Source organism: Gymnogyps californianus, chromosome 19 (genome assembly GCF_018139145.2).
Source record: "Gymnogyps californianus isolate 813 chromosome 19, ASM1813914v2, whole genome shotgun sequence".
NCBI classification, from domain to species: Eukaryota; Metazoa; Chordata; class Aves; order Accipitriformes; family Cathartidae; genus Gymnogyps; species Gymnogyps californianus.
This window is the reverse complement of record NC_059489.1, coordinates 4,129,934-4,153,319: the sequence shown is the minus strand read 5'-3', so window position 1 is coordinate 4,153,319 and position 23,386 is coordinate 4,129,934. Positions and strand designations below refer to the sequence as shown.

Genomic DNA, 23,386 nt, shown 5'->3' with positions numbered 1-23,386 from the left:
CTTTGTGGACATTAATATCTAAGTCACCTCCTTGTAAATCAAAGCTGCAGTCTATCTAATTCTTTCTCCTTTAAAAGCAATTCCACACTTCTGATTAGCCTTGCCATTTTCTCTTTATTGGCAAGAAATGCACACAGTATTCAAGATCTGGGCCCCATACAGATTTGCATAATGAACGCATAAAGATGTTTTTGATCTGTTGTGTATTATTTCCTAATTTTTTTTTTTATTGTTGCTAAGAATGGAGCAAGGTTTTCAAAGAAGAGTACTAGATGTTTCCATGATCTCTTCCTCAAAAGTAACACCTAAATTAGGCTTATCTTTGTTTATGAATAGCCACAGCTGTTCCCCCCTCAGCAATTTGGAATACCACCTCGATCAACCACTTTCTTATTTTCTTTTAGTAGCACTTCAGTTTGACTAGGTTCATTAATACTGTCCCTGCAAATTTCTAATAGAGGATCCTCTCTAATTCTTTTTCAGTATGGGGTTACTGATTTAATATAGCTTGTTAAAGATTTTTCTCCCAAAATACTCGTTTTAATGCTCTGTGCCTACTGACTCTGTAGGCTTCCTGCTGCTGCTGGGTCTGAAAAATGGTTTTGCAAAGGCTGTGAAAATAGCAAATTGTCTGATCTTTTCTTGTTCTTGCCTATTACATTTAGCTTACACAGCTTATTTTGATTTTTTTGTTTGTATATAGCTTAGTGGTTACTGTCACTGTGCTGTTTCACTTCGCTAAGGTTTTAAAGAATTGAAAAGACTAAACAAAAACCTCATCTCTGTCTCGCCTGCGCTTTAGTCTGCGAGTAACTCCTTTTGATTTCCTCTTTGAAAAAAACTTCATTTTTGTGTTCCACCCCTTTAAGTTAAACATCGATTTTCCTGTGTTCTCTTCTAACTTTGAGCCAACATATGTGAAGCAAATCAACGCAGCTTTGCAGAGCTGCGTATATATCAAACTGAAATCCATGTTCTAGTGTTAATTTCAGTAGTACTGATACGCATTTGCTTATATGCACAAAAGCTCTTTTGTGTTTATTAAAGCGGTATGTGCATTTGGATTATATACCCACAAATTACGTTCATAGACTGTTAGAGCTAAACACTGATGTTTACTTGCTGCCAGTCATTGTTCTTAAGTCATAATTAGGATCTGAGCTGCTTCTGTCATACTCCAGGAGTTTAAGGATAAGGGGCACCATTATTTCTAGTTTTGCGTGACTTGATGCAACATGGAAATCCCAGAATTCCTAAGGGGCATGGAATACTGTTGCTCAGTAAGGAAGATAATACTTTCACCATCCAATGTATCCAAAAACCTGTACACTAGCAGCTAGTGACACAGTATATCCAAAAACCTGTACACTAGCAGCTAGTGACACAGTAAGTTTCACTAGACAAAACCTTCTAAATCTTTTATTAAAGGTTCTAACACTCCTATTGTGCACAAAACCCATCATGTTACCCCACGTTTCCTGAGCAAACCTGCATCACCTCCCAATTTAACACAAACTCGACATCTGTACAACCGCATTAATGTAAACACCACCTCCGCCTATCAGCAAACGCCCCCAGGCCAGGCCTGCAAGGTCAAGTGCTAGAACTTTCCCCCGCTCCCCCCGCCCGCCAGAGGCCAGCCCTCTCCCCACCTAATTTTGCTTGTGAAAATGCGAACCGCCTGCCTTTCAGGGTGACGAAGGCGGAACCACCCCGAGCAAACCCCCACCGCCGCCGCCGCCTTACAGCCCGCGGTTTTTCACGCCGCCATTTTACGCCGCCAGCCGCCTTCAGCAGCCGACACAATTCCCGGCCAGGCCCCGGTCCTGCCCGGTAGAGCTCAGCCCACAGGGCCCGGGTCATGGGCAAAGGGAGGCGCCACAAGCCGGGAAGGGAGGCCCGGGCGGCGGGGAGCGGCCGGGCCCCGCGGGGAGACCGGCAGGGCCTCTCACGCCGCGGCTGAGGCGGGCCCGGGGGGGGGGGGGGGAGTGGCGCCCACCCCGAGGAGCACCCGTCACGTGACAGACGCGCGATGCCCGCACCAGGAAGCGGGGGAGGGGAAGGCCACGTGACCCGCGCTGCGGCGTGGCTTTGAGGCACAGGCTTTCCCCCCCTCCCCGTTTCCATGACGACCGGCTCTTCCACAGCCTGCAACCGCAACGCCGGCGGATGCCTGACGAAAACAACGCCCGGCGGGCGGGGCCGGGGGCGGGCCCTCCCGCGGCGCAGGCAGGCGGGACAGCCCCGCCCCTTCCGGCACAGTCTGCCCAATCAGCGCGGAGGAAGCCGAGAAGGGCTCTTTAAATTCCGCGGGGCGGGGCTGTGCCCGCCGTCCGTTGGGGCGTGTGGCGCCGCGCTATGGGCAGCGCTGAGGAGAGAGGTAGGGGCGGCCGGGGCCCGGGGCTCCTGAGGCGATCGCCCGTCTCCGAACCTCGGGCGCCTCTCCCTCGTGAATTCCCTGGCTCATCCCCGTGCCCTGCCCGCCGCTGGGGCTAGATCGTAGCGTGTCCCCGCCGTCCTGCGGGGCCTTGCGGTGGGGCGGGTGCGAGTCCCGGAGGAGCAGCCAGCCTTCGTGCCCTGCAGGCGCGGGGGAGGCAAGGTGGAGAGCTTGCCTTTTCCCTCTCCTCTACCTTGTCATTCTCCTGCTGCTAACACAGTTCGCTTTATTCAGACGTGCTTTTCCTTAGGATGATCTTTTTCTTGTGTTGTGGCTTTTTAAGCTCTTTGTTAACCTCCCTCCCCACCTTGTCTTTCCCCCTACGTGACACTTTTAACTTGATAAAGCTGGAGATGAACAGTAGCTGAAGTTTTTTAAGACTTATCAGTCTGAAATGTAGGAGATGCTACTTTAACCTTTCATACACCTGAAGTTATTAAAATGTTAGGGTAAAGTGATTTCTGGAACTGAGTGAAGAGCAGAGCAATGGAAAAGTAATACTCCCGTGTACAGAAGAGGAAAAATTGTACAAATTAGATTCTGTTGTAGTAATTGTATACTTTTTTTTTTCTTCTGAAGATGACTTATCCCTTCTCTAGTAATTTAAAGTCCTTGATAATACTTGTTAAAATACTGTTTTGTTTGCAAAAGCAACATGTAGGGGGAAAATCCAACCTCAAGAGATCACAGACTAACAGACATGAAGACTTTTTCTTCCAAGTTGATATTTGAATTGGCTGACAAGACTGTAGAAGATATGTGTACTTCAAAGCACTTTGAATTCAGGACTCAAAGTTTTAGGAAGATAAGGCTATTTATGCACACATCTCATTGTGTTCAACATAGCATGAAGTCAGTGGGACCAGCTCCATATTCTTGTAATCCCTAAACAGCAAACTAATAAAAGTAGTCCTTGAATTTAGCTTTCATGAAGAATACTTATATTAGCAGTGTTGTCATTGCCTAAGAGTATTAGGGAAACTGGGTTTGTAAGAGACAAGCTCATTTTTTTCAAAAAAATATACATCATTTCTGATTCTTGATACAAGACGTATTAAAGCTTATTTTGTTAAGTCCTTCAGGGTTTGGAATTCCTGGTTATGCAGCCAGATGAAAATTTGCTTTCCATTATGTGAAAGAAAAAAAAAGTCATCTGCCCAGCCTGTGGTACTTCAGTACCCTTCAGCTCTCGAGTCCAGTTGTGCTATGACTGTGTGCTAGGACAAGATACTGGTGTGTATCGTTCCTCACTCTCTGTCCATGTTTCCATCTGAAGTAAACAGAGCATGGAGCAGAAAGTGTACATCATGTTCAATATTTTGGATGATTGGGATAGCATGACTGGGATTGACCACATATGGTGGAGTCAAAGACACTTAAATGGGTTCCCTCTTTCACTGTAACTATGTCTTTATTTATGTGTCTTTCAGTTCTGACTTTAATATGTTTTGCTTCTTAATAGATTGGGTTGATGTTGCCAATGATCTTTTAAGGAGCTGTCACATAAACCAGCACATAAAGCATCTCTCTGAATGTGGTGCTGATGTGTTTGTTCGTCTTTATGAGTCAATCTTAGGAGAAACAGTACCAGGTGGGAATGATAATTTCTAAACCTGCTTTTTTTTTTGTCTGTGTATATTTTGTAATGAACAAATTCAAGTTTGCAAAACTTATTACAGATGTAGGGTGTTTAAAGTATTTGTATCCTTCCAAAGACAAACACATAAGGTTGTCATTCTTTTAAGAAGATTTAAGTAATATTGGCCTTTTTTTTTTTGACTGCTATGAATGGCAGCTATGAAGGGAGTTCACTAGTATAGCTACAGCAAAACTTTTTCTATTGTAAATTAGGTCTTGAAAGCCATACATAGGCACAATACCTTTGAAAGGTGTGAATTGGCTTATTTCTCTTAAAGTGTTAATACTGAAGCCTGTTCTCATAAAATGCTTAATGCTTATAGTCTGCTGAAAGCTAAGCTGTGATTTAACTCTGGTGTAACCCAACTCCATTTGACTTCAGTGACAACAATAAGCAAGGGCTATACAATTATGTATTTGTTTGCTTTACGGTAAACTGTTGCGTGTGGGAAGTGTCAAGACACGTCTTGCAGTTATCTTCTGCAAGTAGCAAACTGGCAGCTATTGGTGGTAGAAATCCTGTTAAATATAAGCCCAGAACTAAACATGACGTTGCTACCAATTAAGTAGAATGCATTGCGGTTCAACTAGTTGCTGACAGGGGAAGAAGAGACCTTAAGACAAACTGCAATGCCGATTTCACGATCTGAACTAGGTGTGTGTACTGGGAGTGAAGGAGAAAAAATACTTTAGTAGTGTCTATTCTTGAATTTAATACTTCAGCTGATAGAATCTTCACATCTTCCAGTGGGTGTTCTAAGCTGGTACTCAGTATTTATAAAAGATTTCATATGACCATATGATATTTGGGCTTTTTACCAAGTACACAAGGTATTGAAAAAATACTAACTTGTAAGTGAAAGTTCAAGTAGTTTAGTCGAAACATCTGCAATAAGCTATCCATTTAGATAGCCTAAAATCTATTATTTATTTTAAATAGATTTTATAGCTACTCCTAGAAGCCAAGAGGATGATGCACATAATGTACAAGCAGTAATAGATTCCCTGGCATTGGACTATTTGCAGGTCAGCTTGTCACACATCACTGGTAAGTGCTCATTTTAATGTAGACAAACACCAGCTGAATGTCTGTGTGGTTTAATTTAAACATTTTATAAGAACCATATGTTATAAAGCATACTTTCATACTTACATGAAAGGTCTTTTTCCTGTAGTGAATGTCATCAAAACACTGAACCCTTGCCTTGGACATCAGGTTAAAAATTTAAACAGCAAGCAGAGAAAAAATAAGAGCTGTTTTGTATGACACAGACCTGTAAGAAATGTTAAAGTTAGCAATCAATCATACTTCACTTGTCTGCTAAAGTGTTACCTAAGTCTGTTACTGGCTCAGTATTTTTCTGTATACAGTTAAGGCTTGGAGACTGGGTTTTAAAACATCAGCCTTGAATTTCAAACTTGTTACTAAATTTAAAAAAGTTGGTGAGTAAACACTTGAACCATGTTGTGTCTGTCCTTTGTACACAGATAATAGCTTTCATTGAGTATTCATATGTATTGTCTAGCATAACATAGCCTGCAAAGAATGAAAACTGCTTGCTTGATATGAAGTATCTTTCTCTAATTTGGTACCTGTACAGTATGGCTGGTATTTGTAATCCTGCCTGCCAGTCCATAGACTTGGTTCATGCTGTAGCTGGTATGTATAAGAAAATATTAAATACCAACTGTCCCTGAAAATATCCCTGATTTTTTTTGTGTGTGTGGAAGCAGGTATAGCATCAATAAACTTTCAATTATTAGAACTGAAAATATGCAACTTTAGGAAACTTTTAAGATACCTTAAGCTTATGTATGTAGCCATAAGTGAGTGACCAGTTGTCTTCTGAGCTGACACCTTCACAAGAATTTCCAAGCACTGTTCTCCAGAGAACTCCTGCTTTTGAGAATTTTTCTTCTGTGAAGTACTAATCATTAATGTGGCAGTACCTTCTCTTAAGGTGAGAACATTGTGAAAGGAGAAAGGGAATCTATCAGAAACCTCCTCGAAATATTTGATGGTTTGTTAGAGTATCTTACAGAAGAAGCCAGTGAATCTTCTCAGAATGGAGGTGAGTAGACAGATGTCCTAGTTTAAGGTGTTATGTTCTGCTACTACTATATTATGGACAGCTTTTTCTGTTTGTCTGCTATCAAGTTAGCTTGCTGAGGGCTTTGTTAGGTTCTCATGACTGTAGTTCTTGGTGTTCATGGATGGAATATAGCTCCCATAATACGTAAGAACTGTTTCTTTGCTGTTCTCCTCACTAGCAGCTATAGGGAATGAATCCATGATAAGATGTAAGCTTTGTAAAACGTTGTTTTGGGATACCCAAGGTGTTTCCAATGTAGCAAAGATTTATTTGGTGTTTTGCCTTATTTATAACCATGACAATGCAGAAGAGGAGAAAGACTGAAATTGACCATGGGGGAGGAAATTTCAGTGGCCAAACTGAGTATTTACATTCATTATTTTCATAAACAATAATGATAAAAATTTATTTTCCCCAAAACTTGTTAAAAGGCAAGAATTGGAGAACATAATCTTTCTGCTTCATTTTTGTGGCAGAAGCCTACTCCAGACAATTCATCCTCTGTTAGTATGTTGCTTTTCAACTTGTAAGTCAAATGATTTATGGTTAGGATTCAGGGAGGGAAATGTTGACTTTAATTGGAACAGCGAGCAAATGTTGCCTTTACTTACTAGGAGACAAACAGGGGAATGACTTAAGCTTTCCTGTGAAGTGGGTCTTGGGAGCAGATCCATAGCAGGGGCTCTTTTGAGGAAAAAGCTAAACAAGGGAAGAGAAGCTACTCAGCCCTTCAGAGACGTTGTCATTACTGCAGACTGAGTACTGGTCTTCCTATCTTAAAGCTGATAAGAAGTGTCATCACTGGCTGTTGTACCCTGTGAGTAAAGGGGAGAGGGCACTTGGTGGCTGAGACGGCTGCCTCCTGTCCTGTTTCACTGTGAATGGCAGAAAGAGGGCAGTAGCATTTTTCAGTGCCTGTACTTCTGCTTTCCCCTTCTCTCAGACTGCCAGTGCTGCTACCCGATAGGTGTTAGTGGCTCCAATTTTCTAGTTATAAGTACAGGATTTCATTCTTTTGAGGAAGAAGAAAGGGGTTATTTATAATTGAAACAGGAGGGTATATGATAGTTATATCGCTTTCCAAAACTTACCATAAAAGTTGCTTCCCCTCCAAAGGGGGGCATTGCATGTCATCATTTCAGATGCCATCATTGTAATGTTTTATTACACATAAACTGTTTTGATGATATTGGCAATAATACCTGTTAGTTAATAGGTAGAAGTAGTTTTCCTGAAAATAATTGCCCCTTGATTATTAACAGATGAGGCAAATGTGCTATCCAATAATGAAATTCAAATTGCATCTCAAGAGCAGCTGGAAAGCAATGCTGGTCAACTTGCACAACCTTCAATATTCTCATCAGTCGAAGGGTAAGAGCAGTTCTGAATATTTGCATTGACATAGTGAATGACTATCTTTTTGCGTATCTGTAGAGAAACTGGTAGGTTTTTAATAGTATGCAAGTAGGAAACATACCGATTACATATGTCAAATGGAATGTGAGGTAACTTTCTCCTTTAGTCGGGCAGCAAGAGGGCTAAAATTAGATCCAGAACTTTTTTGCTCTTGAAGAGTGCTGATGGCATTTTGTTTCCCTTAAGTTTACTTTACATGTGGAATGAAACAAGTTGAAAACTTTGTCTCAGTTTTAAATGATTGTATTTTAGTTAAACTGCATTCGATTTATCTTCATGACTTCTACATTGGTGTGTTTTGTAGAAGCTGGTCTCTTATGTTCTACACTGTAATAGCTAGCTACCTGAAGTAGAGTTGCCACTCTTCTGCAGCCCCATCTTGTGGACTGAAGGGGCAAAGACTTTTAGAGTAAATATTTTACAGCTTTATATTCCTCTTAGGTCCCAGTCAGATTTTTTTGTTCCATCTTGTGATGTAGATGGATCAGAATCTACCAGTGAATTAATTAGACTTGGAGATACTGCTCATTCATTTTCCAAGAGAGAGGAAGGTGAGTTTGGGTGAAAAAAAATTTAAGACTACTCTGTAGTAATGTTTCTAGGCTTTTTTTGTTGTTTCTTTTTTTTTTGAAGTTATTTCTTTCAGACAAATATTTTGTTTGAAACTCTTTTTTTACAAAAAAACCCCACACCCCCCAAAAAACCCCAACGCACAATAAGCAAACGTACCTGTAGTTGATCTTGCTGAAGTTAAGATATAGATTTCTTAAAGTATTGCAGATGCTGTTTTTAATGACTCCTGAGCTACATTATCTGGATAAAGGTTTGTTGTTCGACTTCTAATTCAGTTCTCCCTACAAAGGCATTTTATTTTGTTCAATAGAATGAGAGATTTCTGAAGCCTTTAATTTATTTCATTTATTACAGTGTAAAGTGTATTATTTAAGACTGTAAAAAGACTAGTAAGTTCATTCTTAAAGAACACTTGTTAGGAGTGTGTGCCACTTAAAAACATAATGGGCGGCTCTGGAACAAATAATGTGCAGACTACTTAAATGGAGTCCATTCCTATTTCCTATTTTCCTGTAAGAATATTCCTATTCTTATTGGTGATTAATCTCTCCAAGTAGAGACATAAAGAAATATTATGACTTATGAAATTTTTGCTTAATAGAATTACAAGTAGGAATTTAACAGACCTATTTTGATCATAGTATGGATTGCTAACACCAAGTTATTAACATACCAAACATGAAAATTGTCCATCTAAACAGTTCATAGCAAGATGCTTTGTAGTTCTTAATCTAATCTTTTTCAAACACCACTTCTAGAATTCCAGTTGCCTGAATTGTTAACAGCAGGAAAGGACAAGGGGGTGGAAGAATCTGAAAACTCAGAGGCTATTGCAACATTACCTAGACAGTTCTCTGAAACTGAAAGGGCCATTGTGAAGGAAAAGGAAGATGGTGAGTATTCATTGTTCTGATAGCTAATCTACCTGATTTTGACTAAGGGGTGTAGGGTACTAAGGTAGTGTAGAGGAGAACCTTAGTCATGGACGGAAACACTTTAGCTATATTTTGAATTAAATAAATCCTTTTCAGAAATTTTGTATTTTAGTGTCCCAGAGTATGCAAACTCCATTATCTGGGGTATTTCTGCTTAGCTAGGATTCAGCTTCAGCTAGGCTTTTTGCTTTTGTGGTTCAGTAAGCAAAATACTAAAAGTAAAAAGTCCTTGTGGAAGATCCTGGCATCCAAAATCATGTTCTCAAGGGGGAGAACCATGCTGTTCTTAAGGACAGTTATCAATAGATTGTGTATTGGGCAAATCATTCTGACAGGTGGCAGCCATCTTATCCAGTTGTCCCTGGCCTCTGCTGACTGTGGCTCTGTTGTTGCTTAGAATTGCTGCACATGAGCAGGCATTCCCCTGCATATATCGAAAATGACTGTGGGGAAAATAACAGCAAATCGAAAGCTATTTACTGTGTGTGCACATAGCTACACCCATGCGGCATGAGAGCAGTATATTCATATATATACATACATATATACAGCCATGAAAAACTTGGTGCTGTTAGAAAAGTAGTGAGATAGGGAGAGGCTGCAGGATGTATCTCTGTAAACAGAAGAAAAGTAACATCGTAAGGCATAAAAATGTTACAGTACTGTTCTAGGCAATCCAACAAAGATGGTAGCTAACATTAGATATTTAGATACTTCCATTATCTGGACAATATACAAAACTAACATTCTGCTTTCACAGATAACACTTAAAGTTCTTCATATTTGTCTCTTAAGGATCAATGGAGTCTGTTCATACTACTGAACCTCCAAAAGAGAGCTTGAGTGCCAGTGCTACAAAACTTGGGGAGCCTATACAGCAAGCTATTCCTTTGCTACCACCATTTCAGCCTTTGGAAGCCAGACCTCATTATCCTGGATGGAGAGATTATCACAGCTCAGCCAGCCAGCCAGCAGCTTTGGCTAACAGTCAAGGAATGAAAATTCCTGCTGTAAGTAAAAACCTATCCTTTGATTTTTTTTTTTTTTTTTTAAGTGATCAATACTGCTTTCATTTTAAAACCTTCTAGTATACTTGAAGAATGAGGGTAGTTGGTCTCTGAAGAACATTTCTGAATGTGTCAGATTTTATCTTCAGTTCAAAGAATTGTGGATTGTGGATTCATCCTTCACTGAGTGTCCAGAAAGGAATTTTTTTTGAGATGTGTTTATTTTATACACATATACATACACATCTCCATAATCAATGTAACTGCATGGTTTACAATACAGTAAACAAAATAATTATAGTGTATTTTTATTTATCTATGAAATGAGCATTGATTTCCATATGCAGACAAACCTAATATGACCTTCCTGTCAATACTCTCCTGTGAATTTATAGAAAACATGTTACTTTTTATTTCAGCTTGAAAAGTCACTTACACAAAAACCTGAAGATGTTTCTGGTAGTCTTCCTCTATCAAAGAAGATCCCTGGTGAGAGAGAATTTTGCTTCCTATAGGGTAACTCTTAAGTGTCAAATGTTGCATTTATTTTTACTGGCACTACAAGAAACATGGTTTTGAAACTACTAGTGTGGTTTTTTTTAATTCAGCCACAAGTTCACATTTCTATCTCTGTTTTATAGAGAAACAAAAATAGGTTACTTTTAAGCTGTTCACTGTGCTGAAGAAAAATAATCTATGTATGTCCCCAGTTCAACTCCGTAGTTAATCCGGTTAAGATGTGCCTATACTACAGAAATCTCTTCTAGCAGATAACTCCCATGGCTGAGCTTATTCTGAGCAGAGAAACATGGACCAAACAAGCCAGTTTCAACTCTAGGAAAAAGCCATTAACTGCTATTGTATAAAAGGCTTAGAAGCTAGTTTTCAGTGCTTATTTTCTCTGTTGCCTGGGAAACACTGCTTACCTTTCTAGTTGCCATAGCATTCCCATGACGCTGAACATTCAAAACTTGAGAAATTACCAAAATGAATGTCACAACTGTGTAACCACAGTTGCTTTGTCATTTGGTTCTCTTTGAATAATTTGGATCCAAAGGCCATGGGTCACATCTTTTTTTACTTGTTCCCCACATTAGTAGGCACAGTGCAGTCTATACCATCAACTAACACTTATCTGTCATCTGCTTCTGCAGTGGGAGACAAGGTGGTATCAAATGATGCTGAGGACAATGTGGCAAAGGTAGATGTTGCATCTTTACCTTATTTGTAGAAGTTCAGTCAATATTTTTGGATTTCTGCTTAATTCTCCTGATATCCTGTGGCACTTCGGGGATTTTTTTCAAACCTGCTTTTGGCTTGCTTTTTTCAATATACAATCAGTGATGCAATGTTGTTAGACTATGACTATGTACAGTTTATAAGTCACATCGGTTCTTTCTGGAGGTGTTTGCTCCAAGAAGTGTAAGTGCCAGTACCTATAGAGTTCTAATTTATCACAGCCAACAAGTTACTAGTTATTCTGGGTTTAATCAAAGATGTATAAGAGTACAGTCATATCCTTTCTCTGAAGTGTATCAGTATTCTAAATTAGTAAGAATTTTGGTTTTCTGGGGTTGTTCAGACTCCAATAAAATTCAGATTTTGCTCCCTTCCTAAAGATCACTGAAGTGCCTGGATATATTCTTTCATTTTATTTCCTTGCATTGTCCTTTGCTTTTCAAAACCGAATAATGCAAAACCCACAAATTGATCAGCAGCTGCCATTCTGTGCTAGTAGAAACATGTCTGTATAGGAAGTTTCTTGCTCTGGAAAACACCTTTTTTGCCTTCTGCAACCACAAGAGGTACTCACAGACTTCATTTGTTCCAATAGTTTCAACAGCCTTTACTTCTACATTGTCTGTTTAAAACATTGTCTCTGTTTAAAACTCATTTTCCACTGGTGTCTTTGCAAGTATATGCATGCCAACCCCGAATTATTCCAGTTTGAACAGGTAAGTTCGAACAGGCAGTACTAAACCAGTGTAGCTAAATGGCATAAGGACATAAGTGTGGGGTTTTTTTTGTTTGCTGTGAATTGCAGCTTAGTGAGGTTATACTCAGTGAGGTTCAGCTTCTTTGCATTACTTGGCATTAGTCCCAGGCTAATGAGGTAGTATGTAGGGATACTCATATAACTTAACCTTGACCTTGTTGTTCTGATTCAGTGGTTTAGCTGTAGATGATTCTTGAACTGATCTTCTATATTTTTGCTAGTCTATTTCTTTAACCATCTAATTCTCTAAAGCACGCTATCTTCAGTCAGGGACCTGGACATATAACTACTTTTATATATATAAAATCTTAGTGTTTGAGATGGTTCTCCTATAAAAGCTGTTGTAGGATCTCTCTACTCACATGATCTATGGTATTTCTGAGCTTTACTGTGAAGATCTTAACAAAAACTAAATTTATTCTTACATATTTTCCTAGGTTCCCCAGGTATATGGGACTTCTACATCTGCTTCCTCTTTACATCAAAAACTCTCACTATGTGCTGAACAAGTAACACAAACTCCAAGACCTGAATCTAGATATCTGCCTAGAAAGAAAAGGCAAGTTCAGTTTTTTGGTACTGAGCCAAGCTAGCACTTTTCGTATTACATGGCCACCAGGTGCCACCCCCCTTTAAAATAAGATCTCTTCCTCCTTGGCTGCATGATAGTGAAAGATTAATTTTAACAGAAAGATTTCCTGTTTCTCCTCACATATATACATTTTCTTAAATATAGTTATAGGTGTTTACACATTCAGCTTCTTAATCCTATAAAAATGTGCTCACGCAAAAAGCGAACTGGAATTGTACGAGGTAATGCTTATCTTCAGGTTTTTAGAAAAGAAATGAAATCTGTGTTTTCTGTTTTAGCAGGTATGAAAATTCTACCACAGATTCACTTGAAGAGTCTCTTTCCCACAGAACAACAAAGGAAAAGCTATCTGAGCAAGAGCTTCATAAAGTGTCAGAAAAACTCTCTTGCAGGTTAAATGAACTAGATTCAGTAAGTGAAATCTATTCTTTGTTGTATCTGAGTAAGCTAGCCTTAGTAATGATAGTGGAGAGAACCAGAATATAAATTTAATATTGATGAAAAGGAAATCTGCAACTAACACCTGACTCTAGACAGTTCTAGATTTTGAATGAACTATTGAACCTTACCCCCCAAAAAATCTATCCAATAGATGTTAAAGAGAGCTTTGGGTGGGCACACCAGAGAAGAAGAGTTGACAGATGAAGACAACCTGTCTCAGCACAGTGACAGTGTCATGGATTATTGCCGAAGGAAAGCTGAACGAGGTAACAATTCTTATGCCGCTTAAGTATTAGGATGGAAAGGAATATAAAAAAAAAAATCCTTCTTATATAAAGCTGATACACTGAACTACTCATAGTTAGTAACTTAAGTTTTGTGTTGTTAGTTCACTTATCTTTTGTCTTGGATCCAAACTTGAGCAACAGTAACAATTACAATTAAGTTCCCATTTAACCCTTAAATAGCTACAGTAAAACTTTACTGAAAATACAAGGCAAACACAGCTGCAGTAAAAAAATGTACAGAAAGTGGGGGAAGGGCCAGAATACACACTCATTGATAGGACTGTGATTCTAAAGTGAGGGCCTATTGACAATAAATACACTTCGCTGCAGATTCTTCTGTGCCAAACACAGCGTGTGGATCTAGGTACCTTACAAACTTATTGTGCAGTGTGTGTGGTGGTGGCAATATGATTAAATAACTACCCTATATGTACACCAAGCTATAAAACTGTTATATAGCTCGATCTAATCCACATGCACAACATTATATTGCAAGATGGAGCTGTTTGACCCTGGCATATAGACAGTCTCTCACCTTGAGCTACCTTCAGTTTTCTTTGCTGCTTTTTCCTTTCCCATCTTGAATATCTCCTGACACCTTTACTATTATATAAGCCCCAAAATTTGTGATTTGGGGCAGGGATAATTCTAAAGGCAAAGGCTTTAGCTTTTTATGACTTAATTTGTGCTAAACTTTTTGACTTTTATGCTGTATCGGTTTTGGGGGGCTTTTTTCCCCAATGTTTGGCTGGAGGGTTTTTTTTTGTTTGTTTTAGGTTAGATACTCAATGAATTGCCTTTCCTTACAGACACACCACATCTGAGGTACCCAAGCAGGCCACGATCCCTTTCTCCATCCTCGCCCTCATCTCGGCATCAACTCTTTTCTGAGTTGGAAGATAAACTTTGCAGTAATGAAACAGGCCAAATAAGGAAAATACGCAGCCAGTTGCAAAAAGAAAGGGATGAAAGAACAAAAAAAGCAAAGGTAACTTCTAGGTTAGACCTATTGGTCATTCTTACCAACAGTTATACTAAAAGCATTAAAACTGAATGTTCTTATGTAATGGGGGCATCTAGCCTACTTTAGTAATTTTGTACTGTTGTATCTGTAGACTGCTGAGGAAAAGACTTAAACCTGAAATTTTGCAAAAAAGAGAGTTTAAAGTGGAAGAAGCTATTTTGACCTATACACTGAACAAGTTAATGAGGTGGTCATATGGACTGATTATTTTCTGTGAAAAGTCCTCTTATTTTTATTTTCTAGAAGGTCACTAAAGCTTATGAAGATGAACTAAGAATTTATGAAGCTAGGGAGAGGCTTAGACTTTCCAAGCTCAGAGAAGTCATCAAGGAAATGGTATGTGATGCGCTATGGTGATTGTTGATTGTGTTTTGTTTTTTGTTTTAAATTTGCCTAGATGACCTGTCAGACACCGGATGTGTCTTGGGTACAAAACCCCCTTGACTTCCAGTGTCATAGTTACAGCACTGTATACTACTGAAGTATAAAGTAAACAGAAGGACAGCTTTTCCTGAGATAGGTAGAACCAAGGGACAAGTAGTTTTAGAAGTTTCAGCATTTCTATGTATTAAGAATAATACCGGTTCTTATGGGTAACTTAACTGCCATGCTTTTCACATGAAGTGGTAAATTCAAGACACTCAGATTTAAAGAATTAAAGCTAAGTGAGCAAGTAGATAGCTTCCATAGACTGGCCTAAACTTCTCCACAGATGGACACTTCTTCACACATGCACATCTCCAACAGCTAAGGTTAATAAGGTTGGAGCCTCCATACACTGTAGGCAATCTGCTTAATATTGTCATAGTCTTTAACTACTCTAAAAGTTGGGTTTGTGCAAGGATGATTCTCTAATGTTATGAATATGGTAAAGGGGTTTTTGCTACTTTCTTACATACTACTGGAACAGCAAAGAACCTAAGCTGAAAAGCTCTGTCATAACAATGTAGGCTGCACTGGCCCTTTTCACAACCTTTGCAGAAGCAATCCATAGGCTGCTGCAGTAGCGTTAGGTGCTGCAAAAGAGCTGAGGTTATGCAATAGTGAGATTTAGCCTTTACTTGAACCCTGACCTGCACTGGGTAAATTCTGGCCTTCTGGAGAATCCAATTCAGTATGTCCAAATTCTCATTCTAAAGTTTCAAAGACATTTAAGTTCTGATATCCAAACTATGTGATCTATCAGTCTTTCCCTTCTCATACCTGTTCTCCATCTGTTTTACATCTGCTCCTAAGGAACAAGAATACAAAGAAAACATCTTTAAAGAACCTCCAAAAATGTCTCAGCCAGTGAAAGTTTATTCTAGAAAAACCACACCTCGGAGTCCCAAATACAGCCAGTGGATTCCAAAACGAGGGACTGTGAAGCCAAAGAAAGCAGCTCCAAGTAAGAACTGCAAAACTATACTTGGTGGAAAACTGGCATCTTTTGAAAGCATGTGTTGAACTCCAAGAATAAAGGCAGCAGTCCAACATATACCAGTCAGCTGTAGCATTTTCCCCTTCTTATGACCTCTATATGTCTGGATTTTTGTTAGGGAAGATAATGCTTTAAATAAATGTAAACCACCAATGCACAATCAAAACTATGACCCATTTGCTACCTCCTTAAAATCCCTTGGATTATTTTCAAGGCTTGTTTCCATTACTGCTGCTCCTATGCTTGCTTCACTATAGTCTGAGCTCAGTCATCTTTTTTTTTTTCTCTCTTTTTTTTCTCTTTTATCCCCCCCCCCCGCCCCGAGCATGTATCAGATTTAAAACTGGGCCTTTAGCTTGAGTGGGCTGGTGCTGAGCCATGTACAGGTAATAGGGCAGAATCTGTCAGTTGCTATCATCTTCCTTTCAAGACCCTGCCATGGTGGTGGTAACACTGCCACTGGTTTTGCTGAGCAAGTGATGCTCCACGAACAGCCAACACGCAAATCACAGGCTCTGTTTTGGTGAACAGCATTGTGAATGCTTATGTATAAGATCATGGTATAACCCCCTATATATCTGAATGTTGCTCAGGTACACTGCCCTTTTTTTTTTTTTTTTTAGTGCTTAAAGGGCATATACTTGTTTAATACCTGTTTGTTTCATCTCCCCATCATCTTTTCCTGCCAGAAAGATCAAAGATGTAATGGGAATGAGCTGGTTGCAAACCACTTGATTTTACACCTGTTTACTTGGCCTGGATCTGTCATTACTACTGCTGTATTAGCGCTATTTTAAGTTGCTGCAACCAGCGCGAGAGACGGATAAAGAAATCGCTGATTAGTGATGGTCAGAACCATTTGAAGAAAGAAGGGGATACCTGTCTTAATTGGATGTGGTAGTGGGAGGGAAATAACACCTGAGTTATAAAAGCAATTCTTCAGCAGGAAAAAACCCAAACAAAACCAACAAAAACTTGGGGTTACTTTCTCTGCTGCTGTACTGACAGAATGATGTTATGTCCTGCTGGGTTTAGCTTGACATCATAACAACGGCATGGTAGTTTTATATAGTGTTCAGTCTAAAATATTTCATAACTTAGGCTGACACTGTCTGGAAGAATTTACCACTAAATGTATTCTCCAGGAATTTATTGCTTACATCTGTCTTTACCTTGTAGTGAAAGTAAGAGATGATGACCTCCTATTTCAGCTACTGGAAGAGTTTCCCCACCTGCGTATTTCCCACCATACTATGAATAAAATGTGGCGGCAGCAGCTTGCACATACTGAACAACTTAAGGCAGCTTCTGGCAGAACTAGACCAAAGCTCCAACATGAAGTGAGCATTCTTACTCTTACCTTCTAAGTGTCAGCAGGGATAGTACCTCTGACAGAACAGTTTGCAGTCATCAGTTTGTATTGCATAATAAAATCATAATAAAATTATCCTGACTCTTTGTATGCAGCATAGATAGGGTACACGCACATCCAAAGCACAATATGAAAGGATGTATATCTGGAGCTTGGTTAGTTAAATAGGGATGTACATATCTAGACATACGGGTTCAACTTTTTATCAGCCACTTGAATATAATGGTCATTTTTTATACTAGTTTATCTAGTACTGCCTAGGATTGCTATTGCTTTTTTAAAAGTATTTTGTAGTTTTGAGTGCTAGTTCTGAACAGTCTTTTAGTTTGAATGTTAGTTATGAGGTACAAAAGTTGATTAACTTACGCATGGTAACTCCCAACATAAAAACCAAAACGTAGCAGAGGGGCATTGTTTAAAACTCCTGCAGAATGATGGAAGTAATTAACTTTTTTTAAACCTCCAGGTTCAACAAGCCCTGAAGAAGCATGAGCTTCTTGTTGCAATTATTAAAAAAGATCAAGACCACAACAAGAGACTGGTATGTTCTTTGAAGGGTATTTGTTACATAATACAAAAATTTCATGTTCAGCTAGCTAGAATGCATATTCCCTGGTCTGTGAAAGTGGCTTTTTATCTTACAACAATTTTATGCCTCTTGAGTAGCTGTGGTTTCAAATGCCGTATAATCTGTTTGCCATGTGGCTACTGAGGTCATGGGAATAGAATATTATTATTACACTGCACTGTTGCTTTGAAAGCGCGGACAAATTCTAAGAATGTGCAAGGAGGAGAAACTTCAGGCTCCTGGTGGTACTGGTAAAAACACCAGCTACCCTGGCAATGCTGACTCCTTAATTATATAGTGCTCTTGATGGCACCACTTTGCTAAATCAGTAGTGACTAAAGCTTTAAACTGTAAATGCAGTGTAAAATTGGGGTAGGGAGAAGGTCCTTGGTAAAGGACCCTCTTTATTTAGCAATGATTAACAAAGCTTTGCCTGCAGCAATATCTGTTGGAAGCTTGGTGGTCTTACAGCTACTGTTCTCCATTTAGCAAGAATTTAAGCAACGTATCTGCCGACAGAAATGGGCTCAGAATAAAGTGAGAGAGAAACGCCAGCAAGTTGCTCGAGCCAGGAAATACTATGAAGATTACCGGGTTCAGTTGCGTGCCAAGATGATGCGGGCTAGGACACGGGAAGAAAGGGTAAGTACAAGATGTCTTGCTCTGCAAGCGTGGAATTTTTTTTTGTTTGGACCCCAGTGCTGAGGACCCATAGTCCGGTAGTTCAGATAATGATGCACGTAGACAGAGAGTAAGTGAACAGAGCATAGAAGCCAGGATTAAATGGTCGGTCAGTCAAGGCCACAGATGAAAAGGTTCCTTCTTTGGAAACACTGATACAGTTCAGGGCAAACCACTGTAAAACAAGAAAGGATGCTTTATGGGGTTAAGAGAAAGAGAGAAAGGGTGAAGTATCAGTATGGAAAAACAGGGCTGGTAACATGAGAAATTGGGGAAATGAGTTTTCAGAAACAGTAGGACTAAGAAGTTGTTCCTATAGTTACTATCCAAAGAAAACAATCTAAATCTTCAGTTAAGGAAACTGATCAAAAAGACAGCTTTGTTATTCAGTTATGTTTGTTAAACAAAGTGGACTTTTTGACAGATATGATCTCTAATTAGGGCTGGACATTAGAGCTAAGGAAAGCAAGTAGAGTTATTACACTTTGCAAGAGCAGGTACACAATTCTCACCTTTTAAAATAAAAGACTAGAAGTTTAGTGCATAATCCACTATTAGTGATTTGAGAACTGCACTGTAGCTGGTAAGTGTTCTTTTGTATAAATGGCAAGCCTGAGTACAGGCTGGATTTCCTGCTATTGGAAATCTGGATGAAGGTCCTGAAGTTAGACAACAGAATGCAGGGTGGGCTGTAAATCACAGTGTGTGTTCAAAGACCCTGGCTTGCGCTGTTGGGTTGTCTGAAGTGATTTTAAAAATGTAATATACATTAGCTGTTCTAGCCCCTTTCTTGATCATATGACTAAACTGACATGAAAAATTTATTTTATCTATCAGGATTTCAGCTGAGTAATACAAATACAGCTCAGCTGTATCTGTACCACCATTACTAGATACATAACTGTACTTTTTCACGGGCAATGACCTATCTTCATGTGATCACCATTCCGTCAGGAGATGAAGCAGCTGAAAAATGTAAATGTATACTTAAAAGTTTCTGGGAAAGTTTTATAGGTTTGCTTTTTTTAATTGCTGGCAGATATTTAAAAACTTATTTGAAGAAGGCTTAGAAATTCAGAAGCAAAGACTGAAGGACCTGAGAGCGTATGCTCAAGAGAAGCGTGCTGAACAAAGGAGAGAGCATCAAAATGAGTTGGAGTCTATGGAGAACTATTACAAAGATCAGGTAAAGCTTAATCTACATCAAAAGACAGTTAATATTTTTTTTACACTAGAAGTCTTTCCTTTCTTTAACTGGTTCAACTCAAACATGTGTTATGCTTAGTTTTCCATGCTAGCAGAAGCTTTATCTCAAGAACGCCAAGAAATCCAAACCAGAGAGAAAGCACAAGCACAAGTAAGTATTTTTAATTCTGTGTAAATGTCTTTTCTTTTTACATGCTGTGGCTAATGTCTGTGTTTTCTTTAGATGCTACAGAAAACAAAAAGAGAATTGAGATCAAGGATGGAAAAGGAAATACAGCAACTGCAAGCAGCAATAATGCAAAGTGATGATGACACCTTTTTTCAAGAACTAGAAGCAGACAGACTGAAATCTAGGCTTCAGATGGCTTCCTTTCAGTATAGCAAAAGCCATTTCTTGTAAGACTTACGGTGAATATCACTGTAGTTCTCTGGCTAAGATGATGAGGATCTTGGAGAGCTGCTGTAACAGGAAGGTGGTGTGTGGCTGTTGTTCTCTTATCTGTCATTTTGATGTGTCAGAGGTGTAGCTGCTGGTATCTGGGATCTCTACAGCACTTTTATGATCACCAATAAAGTTTTTGAACTACTTTCTACCTTCTTAGCAAGGCTGAAATGGGATGAAGTCAGTGTGCTTTAGTGAAGTTACCTTAGTGCAACAGTTGAACGCTAAGCCTCCTCTATGCCTGTGCTGGTTCTGGAGTTGAAAAGCCACGCTAACACCATTAGCCAGAAATTACTGGATTGGAAAGCTCAGAAGGAACAAGAAGATCTTTACAAGAACATCTGTGGTTCAAGTTTCCTGTGAAAGGACAAGTTAGAGAATGCCTGCAATAAACTGGACAAAAAATCAGTAATTTAACTATATGAAGCAAGGGAGGGCTGCTTATTCTACACAATACTATGTTTGCGATTTTGGTGTTGCTGGCTTGTTAATGGCAAAGCATTTGAAGTACTACTTCCTATGCAACAAATGTATTGGAAAAAGTAGTTTGAAATAGAAAACAATGAAAATTCTTCTAAAGCAGTAAAATATAAGCTTCTGCAAGAACTGAAACCTGGGAGGACCTGTGGACACGACATATTCAACAGGGGTATACTAATAGGTGTGTGTTTCTGTAGGTATTGCCATTGTTGGATTTCACACAGGGTTTTCAAAACTACATAAGCCCATGTGTAAACAAGCAAAGTTTTGTTTCAATCAATCTGTTTCAGAAGGGAGTCATAGTAATGCTATATACAAATGGACAAGCAGTAACAACCATGTTTGCTCTTAGAAGCAGATTATTTAGACAAAAGTTTTGCGAGGCCACTTGTATTTAATACCCTCTTTAGTTCTTTTAGGGAAAAGCAGATTAGTTCTAATTCTGTCAGTGTGAAGCTAGAGTAAACAGGGATTAAAAATTCCAACATTCAGCTTTTACCTTACAACCTGAAGTAAGGTCTGCTTCTAGGCAGAGTAGGAGCTGACAATAGGCACTACACCTGTCTTTGTAGAATCATCATGTGCCACAAAATACATTGTTTAGCAGAAGTTTCAAGTTTCAGCAGCCCTGCATTGTGGGCCCTATGAGATGCAAACACAGAGGGATGAATACTTAAACTGAGAACAGATTACATAAAACCAAGCTGATAATTAGTGAAGCCCATTACTGATATATTCTCCTCTGCTTGACAAAATTGCAGTTTTTAAATAGTTTATCTTGGTAATGAGGATGAACTAAAGTGTAATTTTAAACAGGCTCTAGTAGAAGAGTTCTTGCGTAAAATTGCATGTGTGAGAAGTGATATAAAAATACTGGAATTAATTGCATTGCATATACAATATTTAAAGCTTGCCATGAGATGGTGTCTGTTACGGAATTGACAACACACTCAGTGAATTAAGACTCATGCATTGGGAGGCAAAAAGAGCTAAGCAGAAAAAAAAGCCCCCAGCAGCTGGAGATGCTCCCTTTACAGATTAAACAGACCAGCTAGCCACTAGAGCATGATACACCTCACTCAAAAAGCTAACACAGCACCAAACCCCAAAACCACCCAACAAAACACCTCCACAAAACCAGAAACCCACACCCTGACTTTCTTAACCACCGTTTCCAGGGAGCTGCTACAAGCCAGGCTAATTTGAAGTCTTCATCTAAATGACAATATTTACCAGCTAAGTTGATCAAATTTAACAAGTATTTACCAAATATATTTACCTTTTTTCCTCCCTTAAGGAAGATGGTTTGGCTTTGCTGAATTTTGAGAGGAGACATCTGTTCACCAATGCCGAGATAAAGTCCTTGCCAAGACACGTGTACACCATTACACGAAAGCCAAAAGTAAGACCTTTTGTGTTTGACTAGAACATTTAGCACAATCCTTACTGTAGGTAACAGCATGTAGAAAGACAGCAAGTTTTAAGTATTTTCTCCTGAAACAAAGCTGAGTTACTTAAAAATGATATTGTTACATTTTAAAGTAAATTTTTAATTAAGAAAAACTTAAAACTTTTAAAACCATTGATGCTGTGACAGTGCAAACAGCATACAATTTATTGCTCAACTTCTGCATGGGTACATACATTAAGTACTTAAAAACCATTTTATACAGATTTTTTTTGTTAAAGCTCATGTAACAGCTGGGTGAAAATACAATGATACCAATGCTAAAACACTCTGTAATAAATACAATGGAAATGATAAACTAAGAACTGTCAGTTTGTGGAGGAGTAATTACACTTGTATAAACTAATTACAACTACAGACAAAGCTCTGAGGACGTGGTAGAGCCAGAAACCTACTACATAGTGTAAAGTACAACAAATGGCACCTGTTAACTATATGGTGCTGTTTAAAATCTGAAGCAATTGGAGCATGCTACATTAAGCTGTATGATGCATACTTATGATATAGAAGCAAAGCTTTTACTTCCATCAATGCAGCCAGTTTAAACGCACCAGAAGTTCAATACAGATGTAGTGTTGTAGAACAAGAATTTAAAAACGGCTTGTGTGCTCTGGACTTTAGTACAACACAAAAATTTGGTACAAATAAATCAGTTTAGGGAAACTGAAACTATGTGCAAAAAAAAAATTAGAATACATACTGTACAAAGCACCATTACAAAACTCTTTACACCGAGAAATTAAATCCTCTGAAACTCAACTGTGTACTGTATATTTGAAATCTACAAAAGTCACTGTTCATAATTAAACATTCATAATGAAAAGCAACAGCATAAAACCATGATGTGACATCTCTCTAAAACAACTAAAGACTGGATAAAGTAAAACCCAGTAAGAGGGACACATTGAAATAAATATTCACATTAATCATGGGGTGAAAGTCCAAGGTTAAAATGCAATATTAGGCTTAGCACCTTTTTGAGGGGAAAGTAGCTGACATGATCTTGAAACAAAATTTTGCAAAGGAATCAACCCTTTAACATTTTCAGATAAACATCTGACTAGGTGATGAGGTGCTTTAGTTAAAGCTCTCAGTCATTATGAAGGTAGAAAGGCACTCAGAATACTTGGTATATTCATCCTCATCTGTCAGCTATGGAAAGTCAAATGTAGATTTGTCTAGTTTTGCCTATAATATATTAAATTTACAACATTTATCTGTGGCGGTTAAAAAAAAATTCTCTATGCCATACCAAAATGTTTGGCAGAACAAACAGATGTACTGCTAAGGCTGCTGTGAAAATGAATGGT

The 23,386-nt window shown here is 38.8% G+C and overlaps 1 protein-coding gene across 2 annotated transcripts; it reads left to right on the top strand.

The window, feature by feature from the left end:
- The first annotated feature begins 2,358 nt into the window (after nt 1-2,358).
- On the top strand, nt 2,359-23,054 carry CEP95 (centrosomal protein 95). 2 transcript variants are annotated; one of them, XM_050908241.1, is made up of 22 exons: nt 2,359-2,380; nt 3,900-4,028; nt 5,016-5,123; nt 6,037-6,147; nt 7,431-7,539; nt 8,026-8,135; nt 8,916-9,050; nt 9,888-10,102; nt 10,519-10,588; nt 11,254-11,300; nt 12,533-12,654; nt 12,966-13,098; nt 13,280-13,394; nt 14,225-14,403; nt 14,683-14,775; nt 15,676-15,826; nt 17,039-17,199; nt 17,698-17,772; nt 18,289-18,441; nt 19,520-19,666; nt 19,766-19,837; nt 19,910-23,054. In XM_050908241.1, the coding sequence occupies exons 1-22, from the start codon at nt 2,359-2,361 to the stop codon at nt 20,084-20,086; spliced, it is 2,634 nt and encodes an 877-aa protein (XP_050764198.1). In that variant the 3' UTR covers nt 20,087-23,054. The 2 variants fall into 2 exon arrangements, with proteins under 2 accessions (XP_050764198.1, XP_050764199.1); XM_050908242.1 differs by lacking the exons at nt 2,359-2,380; nt 3,900-4,028; nt 5,016-5,123 and having other exon boundaries at nt 5,992-6,147; nt 8,064-8,135; nt 12,969-13,098.
- The last annotated feature ends 332 nt before the right edge of the window (nt 23,055-23,386 follow it).